Source organism: Alexandromys fortis, unplaced genomic scaffold (genome assembly GCF_014885135.2).
Source record: "Alexandromys fortis isolate MF-2015 unplaced genomic scaffold, M_Fortis_MF-2015_v1.1 scaffold_84, whole genome shotgun sequence".
Taxonomy (NCBI): Eukaryota; Metazoa; Chordata; class Mammalia; order Rodentia; family Cricetidae; genus Alexandromys; species Alexandromys fortis.
Genome location: NW_026068017.1, coordinates 1,378,251 through 1,388,358, shown reverse-complemented (window position 1 = coordinate 1,388,358; position 10,108 = coordinate 1,378,251). Strand labels below are relative to the sequence as shown.

The window sequence follows — 10,108 nt, the reverse complement described above, 5'->3', positions numbered from 1 at the left end:
AGAAACTTGTAAGGAGGAGGCAAATGGCCCCACCCCAGTTTTCTTCCCTGCTTTCTGAGTCAGTCTCTCATCTTGTGCTTTATCTTCCTGAGGATCAAGCTCAGGCATTTAGGTTCAAGCTGATCCTGCAAACACCTTTGAGCTCTAGATTAGGTGCTGGAGGAACACTGAGGTCGCCATTCCAGGTCTCCCTCCTCTAGGATCTCGTGGACTCAAATGGGAAGCATGGTTAGCCCTACTGTGTAAGGAGAGGCCAGGAGCTTGGACTGGAACCCACATCTCTGTGTTCACGTGTTTGTATCCTAGGTAGGGTTACTGCTTTGATAAAACTTCATGATCAAAGCAACTTGGGGAGGAAAAGGTTTATTTGGCTTAAGGAACTCAAGTGTGGCAGGAGCCTGGAGGAGCTGAAGCAAAGACCATGGAGGGGTGCTACTTACTGGCTTGCTTCCCATGACTTGCTCAGCCTGCTTTCTTCTAGAACTCTGGGCCACCAGCTCAAGGATGGCACCACCCACAATGGCAGGGACACTCCCCCCATCAATCACTAAAAAAAAGTCCAACGGCCAGATCTTTTGGAAGCCTTTGCTCAGTTGAGACTGCCTCCTTTCAGATAACTCTATCGTGCATTGAGTTGGCATAAAACCAGCCAGCACAGTTTGGGTGGCCCCTCTTATGTCACCTGCACGTGCAAGCCCTCCCCTGCTGAAGTTGATTTTTTCCTCTATGGGCAAGCAGGCTAACCAAAGAGAAAGAGGCGGAGAAGGGAGGAGAGACCAGTCATAAAGATTCCCCTAGCCCTGATTACTGCCTCTCCCACCTGAGCAGCCAGAACTGTGGAGACCATTCCACCCCAGAGATTCAAATTCCTCCACCCCACATACATGCTTGATGTGGAGATCTCCACGATCCATGCGTGTGTTGCTTAACTTCTGTCCACTTGACACAGGTTCTGGTCTCTTGGGAAGACAGAACCTCAGTTGAAGAATTCCATCATATTGATCTGTGGGTGTGTCAACGGGCATTTTCCTTATGATTGATATGAGAGATCCCAGCCCACGGTGGGCAGTACCACTCCTTGGCAAGAGGTTCTGGGTTGTAAAGAGAGCAAATCAGAGCAAGCCAGTAAGGAGCACTCTTCCATGGTCTCTGCTTCGATTCCTGCCTCCAGGTTCTTTCCTTGAGTTCCTGCCCCGGCTTCCCTAGAGGACAGGTTGTGATGTGGAAGCGGAAGATGAAATGACCCCTTTTCTCTCCAGGTTGCTTTCTCAGAGCCACTGAAACCAAACCAGAGACTTCACGATCCCCAAGGACAATCTCTGCCTCTGACCCTTGCTTTCTCTGATTGGCTTCAGTTTCCTAGGGAGTTGGGCCCATGTCCTCCATCTTTCCACAGGCCAAGAAAATCCAGCAGCACCCTTACCTGTGCAAGTTCTGTGACCTGGCCGTGCACTTCAGCAAGCTGGATGTCCACGAGTTCCACTGCGGCAGCCGGACGGAGCGCTGTCCACACTGCAACCAGCCCATCGTTCTCCGAGTGCTGGCCCAGCACAAAGCTGTGTGTCTGCGTGCAAAGGCCAAGCCTGAGGAAGGTGAGTATGAGTATCGGGGAGAAGCTGGTGAGGGAAGGGATAGTTTCCAGGGCCAGACGCTCTCCTGGGCAGGATGCATTGACAGGGACCCTTAGCAGCACAGGAGAGAAGAGAATCCATTCTTTATGTTTCCATTAAACTGGAGTAGCCTTCTTGTGTGTCTGCACACAATGACTTATCCCGGGAAAACTAGAGGCAAGGGGTGGGATGTAAGAGCCACAGAGAAGAGGGAGAGAAAGCCATGGGGAATTCTAAATATGAAGGGCTTTCTTTACATGCCAAAGGCAATCTTAGCCTGGTAAGGGCGACCCAAATCATCCTATAGATGAAAAGCACACAAAGAGATGGGGAACAAATAAGACCGGACTTCCCCACGTCCAGCACCAAGTCTGGCTCCTCCTTTTCCACCAGAGGGTATTGCCTATTTTTACCATTATATGATTTTTTTTTAAAAAAATGGTAAGAAGCAGCTTAAGGGAGAAAGGGTTTACTGAGGCTTACAGTTTGAGAAATAACAGTCTTGTTAAGGCATGGCGGCAGGAGCGGGAGGCACCGCACCCGTCACTCTGAACCCACAGTGGGAAACAGAAGGGAACAAAGACTTGGAGATGGGCTAAGAAACCTCAAGGCCTGCACCTAGCACCCCACTTCTTCCAGTGAGACTCTACCCATAAAGGTGCCACAACTTGCCAAAACAGCATTAGTAGCTAAGAACCGAGCGTTCCAGTTTATGAGCTAACCAAAGGCTCTTCATCAGTATCGCTGTGATAAAAATGGCTGTCCAGCCAGTCCTCTCCTGTGTGGGTGCTGGGGTGGTAAGGAACTCAAGACCAGGCTAGCCTAGGCATGGCTAACGCTCATGAACACAGGCCATGGGAGCATCCAGGGGAGAGGTGGGCCCGCCGTGGTCAAGAACAGTTATTTGTGGTGTTTCTGTGTTCACTCAGGGAAGGGAAATGTATCTCCTGGAAGAACCCAGTGTGATTCCTGCAAACAGATGATTCCAGAAAATAAGTATGTCTCCCATATGGTGAGTAGCAGTTGTCCAGCAGCCAGTGCATACTCCAGAGAGCAAGGTGTGCAACGCAGTTCCAGGTTTGCGCGGCTCCTTTATCAAAGGTTCTAACGTCTGTGGTTTCACTTAGTTTTGTTTCGCTATGTCCCAAGGTTCTCTTTAGGCAAGTTTAGCAGGCATAGTTGGTTTTCATTTGTGCCTAGCCCGTCAAGCAGCAGCCCCGACAACTCCTGATGGCCTTGGTCACCTCCGACAGTCACCAACCTTCAGGGCCTAGACTCTGCAATGAGGTCGTCTATGGGCCCCGAACTTGTAGACTTTCTGCCCATGTGTTATTTAGCCGTGAACTCCCCGATGAGACTAATAGGGCCTTCCCATCTCTCCATAATTTCCGACAGCATACTGAGTATAAAAATGGGACTCCGAAGATGTCCGATGGTGCAGCTGATTGGCTGGTTGCTTTTACAGAAGAGTACTGCCTGGCTTAGCCCTCCATAGCCTTAAATGCCTTTTAGTGTGTTGTTGAGCCAAGTTACCTCTTGTCTTATAGAGCCCCCCCCCCAGCTTCTCTCCCAGGAACTCATCTCCTCCCTCCTACCCCCCCCCCCGGAACAGAGAGGCGTTTATCTTTCTTCAGAAAAATAGAATACCCCAGCACTTGGGAGGCAGAGACAGGCAGAGCTCTGAGTTCCAGGACAGCCTGGTCTACATGGTAAGTTTTAGAACAGCCAGGGCTATGTAGTGAGACACTGTCTAAAACAACAAAACCACTATGAAACAGCAGAACTAGGAACCTTAGAGCTGAGCCTAGTTCTCTTATTGCGGCAGCTGAGACCCGCCATTCCTGGCAATGCCGTGCAGGGAAGGGGCTTTTCCTCCCACCCAAGCCCCTGGTTAGGCCAAGATTAACCACACGTCTCTGGCAGTGTCTTGGTCCATTTGCACTGCTGTAACAAAAGACCACAGACTAGGTAATTTCTACATGGCAGAAATGTGTTCCTCAGTGTTCTGAAGCCTTAAAAATCCAAGTTCAGAGTGTAGGTATTTGGCGTCCAGGGAGGGCCTTGCATGCAGAGGGCCTTGAATGCAGAGGCAGAAGAGCAAGCTAACAGTTAGCTAGGCTGTTTGAAGCCTCTTTTACAGTCCTATTCGTGTGGGAGGGGGCTTTATGACCTTCACCTTCTGAAAGTGCAACCCCCTATGACCATATATGTAACATTTGGATTTTAATTTATTTTTTAGGGACCGGGGAAGACAAGGTTTCTCAACATAGCTCTGGCTGTCCTGAAACTCAGTATGTAGACTAGGCTAGCTTTGACTTCAGAGAAATCTGCCTGCCTCTATCTCCCGAGTGCTGGGAATAACAGCATGTGCCATCATGATGAATTTCTATCTACATATATGTGTGTGTATGCATATATATATATGCACCTGCTTATGTGTACAATATATACCATATGCGTGCAGTGTGTGTGGAGGCCAGAAGGTATCGTATCCCTAAAACTGGAGTTACAGATGATTGTGAGCTGCCTGACATGAGTACTGAGAACCAACCATCCTGCGTTCTCTACGAGAGCAGCCAGTCCCCTTTATGTCTGAGCCATTTCTCCTGTCCCCCAAGCCTGGATTCTAGAGGGACACATTCAGACCTCCATCCTTGCAACCTGAGTCTTCTTTCTTTTAACAAAGTCAGCTATAACATTGAATGTCTGCTTTGTATCATTCAGCATGAAATCTTTTTACATTTACTGATGTGTATGTGTGCATGTGTGCATGCATGTGTGCATGTGGGCATGCATGTGTGTGTTTGCCGAGTGAAGGTCTTGTGGAGAGAGGTTCCTTTGCTCTGCTACGTGAGCTCCAGGAATCAGACTCAGGTCTTCCAGCTCGACGGCAAGCCCTCTTACTCACAGGGCCACCTCACTGTCTCTTCCCCGACATTTCTAAGTGTTTATAGGGAGAAGCCTTTCAGGTTTTCTCAGCAGAATTGTCCAACTGTTATTACAGGTGAGGTCACTTTTTATAGCTCACACACCACTCACATTTGCAGAAACAATGCCCAGCCTCAAGGACTGTGACATATCTTCAGGATGGAAAGCCAAAAATCCTTCCTCCATCCCTTACGAGTCAGGTGACTGGAAATCAAACATCCTCAGCGAAGAAAGATGTTCGCCCAAAGACAAAAACTAGAAACCGTGCAAGAAAGCAAGAGACAAAGGACCAAAATGGCACCGTGGATCTGCCTTTGAAGTCTGCAGTGCAGCAGAGGGCTGCTCTTCCTACGGGCGATGAAGCAGCCTATGACATCCTGCGGAGGTGCCGTCAGTGTGGCATCTTACTGCCCTTGCCCATCCTAAATCCGCACCAGGTACTTTGCTCTCCCCTCAACCCTGCGGCCTCCTCACCTGGCAGTATCTTACCTAGCCTGGGGGGAGGGTGATGGGGGATGTGGAGGGGTGGAGGATGGAGGGATGATGTATCAGTGTGGTGGCCGGACAGCTCCTCCCATGCTTTCTCCTGCTTCTGCGTGCCCAGCCACATTCTCTCCAGCCCATGCTACCTGGTTCATGTCACTTCCCAGTCACTGGGTCACCTTTGAGTGTACAACTAGATCTCGCCTCTCTATGTCAGGCCCAGCCACAGGGCAACACCCCAAGGCCTGGAGTGAATGAGCCAAGCTGAGGGCTGTCAGTGAGCTCTTTCCAGGTGGAGATAGACAGCTTAGACCTGAGAGCAGAAGGGTCTGGCTCCAGATGTGAAGGCAGCTGGTGGCTTGCCTCCAGCACACCCAAGTTTATAGCCGGCTCCCTCATCCTGAGTTCCCCACCCAAGACCATCATCTTTTTAAAGAAAGCTTTGTTCTTTCAATTTTATTGTTATTAGGAGGAGGGCCACACTAGTAAGCATGCAGAGGTCAGAGGACAACTCTGTGGGGTCAGTTCTTATCTCCTGCACCTCTAAGAGTTCCAGGCATGGCTAGGTTTGTATCGCAAGCATTTCCACCCTCAAAGTCCACCTTCTGGGTCCCCAAGACTATTTCTTGTAATAATGCGAGTTGCTATTAGAAGTATGTCAACCATCACATATGTTACAATTGTTACAATATGTAACAAGTGTTGCAGTGCTCGGCCTTGGCTGACCTTCCTTATAGGCAGTTCAGGCTACTTTACCCTTATTCTACAGATGAGGAAACTGGGGGGATGCAGAACCACTTGGGGGACTTTACAACAATGTAAGCCTTCAAAGTGCACGCTCTTAAGTTCTTGGCTAGAGACTCGGTTGTTTGCCGCTTTAAAAAACACAAATATTAAACCCTAGCACGTAGGAGGCAGAGGCAGGTGGATTTCTGCGAGTTCCAGGCCATCCTGCTCTACATAGAGAATTCTTAGATAGCCAGGACTACCTAAAGAGAACCTGTCTTTTAGAAAGCCTGAATTTTGTTATAATAGACATTATTTGGTAATGTCTACCAAAAGCTAGTTTTCAAACTACCTCAGTGTCTTCGTTTGCTGTGACAAACACTATGACCAAAATCAGTTTGGAGAGGGAAGGGGTTATTCCACCTTAGTGTTTATAGCCCATCATCCAGGGAGGTCGGCGCAGGAGCTTGAAGGCCGGAACTGATGCAGAGGCCATGAAGGAATGCTGCTTGCTGGCTTGCTCCCTCAAAGCTTGCTCAGCCTCCTTTCTTAAAGCGCCCATGACCACCAACCCAGGGGTGGCACTACCCAAAATGAACTGGGAACCTCCCACTGCAATTATTAATCAAGAAAATGGCCCACAGATTTGTTACAGGCCATTGTGATGGTGGCATTTTATCAATCGAGGTCTCTCTTTCCAGATGACCCTAGGCTGTGTCAAGTTAACAAAAAAAAACTAACCAGCAGTCAGTCAGGGTTAGTGGTGAATTCCTGTAATCGTAGCACTGAGGGAAGCTGAGACCATTACCGCTGAGGCGGTAGCTCGATGGTTAAAGAGCTCGCTGGGCAAACATGAGGATGTGAGTTCAAATCTGCAGAACCTATGCAAAGGCTGGGCACAGTGACCCATGCCTGAAGCCTCTGCGCCGGGGGAACAGAGACAGGTGGGTCCCAAGCACTCACTGGCCAGACAGTCTAGCTGAAATTGTGACTTTGAGGTTCAGTGAGAGACCCTGGCCCAAAACAAAGCAGAGGCACAATCAAGAAGATACCAAAGACCCTCACACACATACATGCACATACATGCAAACACCACACACGGTTTTTTTTAAAAAAGGAAGACTGAGACAGGAGGACCCTGAGTCTGAGAATAGCCCAGGCTACATGGTGAGTTCGAAGTCAACTAAGTTATATAGTGAGATCCTATGTTGATAGATAGATAGATAGATAGATAGATAGATAGATAGATAGATAGATGGATGATAGACAGATAGATAGATGGGGGAGAGCGGAGTAGGTATACAGTTCAGTGATAAAACGTTTGTCCATCATGCTTAAGGCCTTGGGTTCATTCCTCAGCATCACACACACACACACACACACACACACACATACACAAGCTAAATCTCCCCACCTGCTCCATGTCCCCAGTCACATCGCTGAGGAAGCAATTTCAGCAGCCTGTGGGTGTCCTTTCAAAGCCTCATCTTCTCTACCGCATGCCACAGGGTTGGATTGTCTGTTGATCGTGTGTTATCTTGGTGTATTTATGACTCTGCCATTTGCTTTTATTACTTTATAAGATGAGCAGTCCTTCAGAAAGGGTTTCTTTTTCTAATTTATTTATGCGTGTGTAAGTTTTATAAAAAAATGAACTAATTTCATCTGTAGTGGGGTATTTCCTTCCATACTTTTCTCCATCCTTGCCAGACATAGCAAGTAGAAATACGTTATGCCCAATCAAATTTGAATTTCAAAGGAATAAAATTTTAATTTAAGCATGTTCTGAGAAATTGTAAGAACTCAACCATCATGGTCCATTTTCAGTATGAAAAATGCATTTCAGAATGAAAACGCATTTAGAGCTCACTACGGAGTTGCAAGCAAGCAGGAGGCCCCGTGCCTTCTCTGGCCAGCAGCTGACACCCATGTTCCTGGGTGCTCCTTATTTATGTGTTTAAGTTACCTGCTACCTGACTGAGCCCCCATAGTAGACAGAAGCAGGATCTCCATCACCACCCCTGGGGTTGGGGAGCTACGCTGGAAAATCTAACTGAAGAATCAACCTGTGGGAAAGGTGGGCAGGAATTTTGCACACCTGGGAACTATAAAAACCACTGCTCTGCACCAAAGAGCCGTTTTCACCTTTTCTCTCAAGACTTTGTAGAGCCCTAAAACTGCTCCAACTGCTTCTGTTTCAGTACTTTCCTGTCCTGTCCCCCACCCCCATAAGATGACTCTTATGGAGGGAGCATCATTGTCTCTCTCACAGCAATCCTTTGAGTCTCTGCAACTGAAAGTTAATGTGTATGTTACTCGAAAGCCCTGTGCAAACATGAGCATTTGGGAGTGTTGCTATACACTTTCTTCTATACCTCAGTTCAAGGACTTAGTGCTAACCAAGAAAACAATGTGGCTCACTGATTTCAGTGGTTACACAGAAACCCTACCTGTACCTCTTCCTGTTCACCCATGATACCCGCTCCTTCATTAACCACTACCCCAAGTCTTTTCGATGCAGTCTCTTCCCAGTCTCAGTCATGCAAGCTTCAGAACAAGGGACAGGAACACCCAGAGACCAGCAGCATTTGAGGGACTAAGATGTAGCTAGCTGGTAGCGTGCAGGTTTTGATAGCTCCAGCGGGTGGGGAGAAACAACAGAAAAGCCAGTCCATACTCAGCAACTTGTCTCCCACTTGAAACTTTTTAACATCTATTTTCATTTCTTTAGGAGAAGTGCCTGAGGTTAGCTCATCGAAAGAAAAACCATTGAGGAGGAGCAGCTAGCTCTGGAGGAAATAGGCCCTATGACTCAGAAGATTTCCAGTTTCCCCTGGCTTCCCTGCTTCCTTGCGCCATGGTCGCAACTTTGTTTTCTTTACCAATCTCTGTAATTGATTTTTTTTCCTTTAATGTTTGACAGTTTCATATGTTTACAAAGGTCTTGTAAGCATACTTATCCCATGGCCTTCCCTCATCCCCACCCCACTCCTGTGAACCCTCTTCTTCCCAGCAGCTCCCTTCCTACTGCGTGTGTGCTTGTTTGCATGTGTGCATGCACATGCTAGCACACACATGCATATGCAGGTCTTACGCAGGTCACCACAGCTGACGTGTGCCCATGTTTGCAACAGCCATGGCCATGCTAGATCCAGAAGAACACATTTTATAGCGTTCTATCCAGCCCCTAATCCCCAGGCTCTCATAAGCTTTCTGCCCCATCTTCCGCAATGTCCCCTGGGCCTTGGAGGGGTGGTGGCGGCGTCTCATTCTACTTCAGGGCAGGGTAGGCAATGTCACTCTCAACACTTTGGGTGGCCTTTATTTAGGAAAAGAGACAAGCTTTAATGGTTGGGCTTCAGAAAATTTCTGGTGCATGATCACTCATATTTGGCTCCAAAATAAACTATTTCTTCGTCTCCTTTGAAGTGAGCGGTGTGCCTTTCACTTTGGAGGGGGAGGGCGGACAAAGTGAAGGGGGGTGGTAGGGTGGGGAGGGAGGTGTGCAGGTGAAGCCTTTAGCAGTAAAATAAGGGATAAGTGACAGCTTCACTGGGGACAGACAGAATAGTCAACTTGCAGCCCGGAGCTGCAGCAAAAAGGTTACTCACCAAGCAAGGTGGGTGGGGTTAGGTGTGCGCCACCTTGGGGAAGATGGGAAAGGGAACTAAGCTGAGGCTTTGTTAGGTTCAAATCAGATCTGCTTGCTGACTCAATTTGAAGCCCACCTTTTGGGGGTGAGGGGTTACCTCATCTGAGGATAGGAGAGTGGAGGCCCACGGCTAACGTGGGGATAGGAGGAATCCTCATCTGAGGACGGGAATGGAAGCCCAAAGCTTCCGGAGGGAAACTGGGGAGAACGACCCTGAGCAACAAGTTGGGACAGACCTCTTTGCTGATGCTAGCAGAGATAAGAGCAGGGCACCTGGCAAGCCCCACAAGATGCGCCTCCCTCCAGTTTCCTGCCTTCGCCTAGCGCTTTCCAGATGGGTCTGAGTTGCGCCCTCCCCGCCCTCTTCCCTCGCCAGCAGTGGCTCTGGCAACTCCGAGTTTGGGACCCAGAGATCGGCAGGCTCTAGCAGAGCCAATGGGTGGCGGCGCGTCACAAAGGCGGCCGTGGGTTTGGCCGCAGCGAGCGCAGGGTGCCGCCCGGGTTGCTCTCGGAGTCGGCGTGGGAGCAGCAGCGCGGGCGGAGGGGCAGGCGCGCTCGGCGTCCCTGCAGCCCGAGCGGGGCGCAGCGAGCCGGTAACGGGCGGCGCGAGGCACCCACGCACCCGGCGGGCAGCTGTGGCCCCACGCAGCCGCGAGGCCCGCGTGGGAGGGGCGCCGGGTGATGGGACAGCCTTAGTTTACCTCGCTGG

General features: G+C 49.4%; 1 protein-coding gene across 1 annotated transcript in view; it reads left to right on the top strand.

The window, feature by feature from the left end:
• Positions 1-9,175, top strand: part of Xaf1 (XIAP associated factor 1) — an 11,950-nt gene extending 2,775 nt beyond the window's left edge. Inside the window, exons 3-6 of the mRNA XM_050162861.1 lie at positions 1,397-1,592; positions 2,540-2,622; positions 4,658-4,975; positions 8,479-9,175. Of these exons, the coding sequence (XP_050018818.1) occupies positions 1,397-1,592; positions 2,540-2,622; positions 4,658-4,975; positions 8,479-8,520 (639 nt within the window). The 3' untranslated portion in view covers positions 8,521-9,175. The remainder of the gene's footprint in view (positions 1-1,396; positions 1,593-2,539; positions 2,623-4,657; positions 4,976-8,478) is intronic.
• The last annotated feature ends 933 nt before the right edge of the window (positions 9,176-10,108 follow it).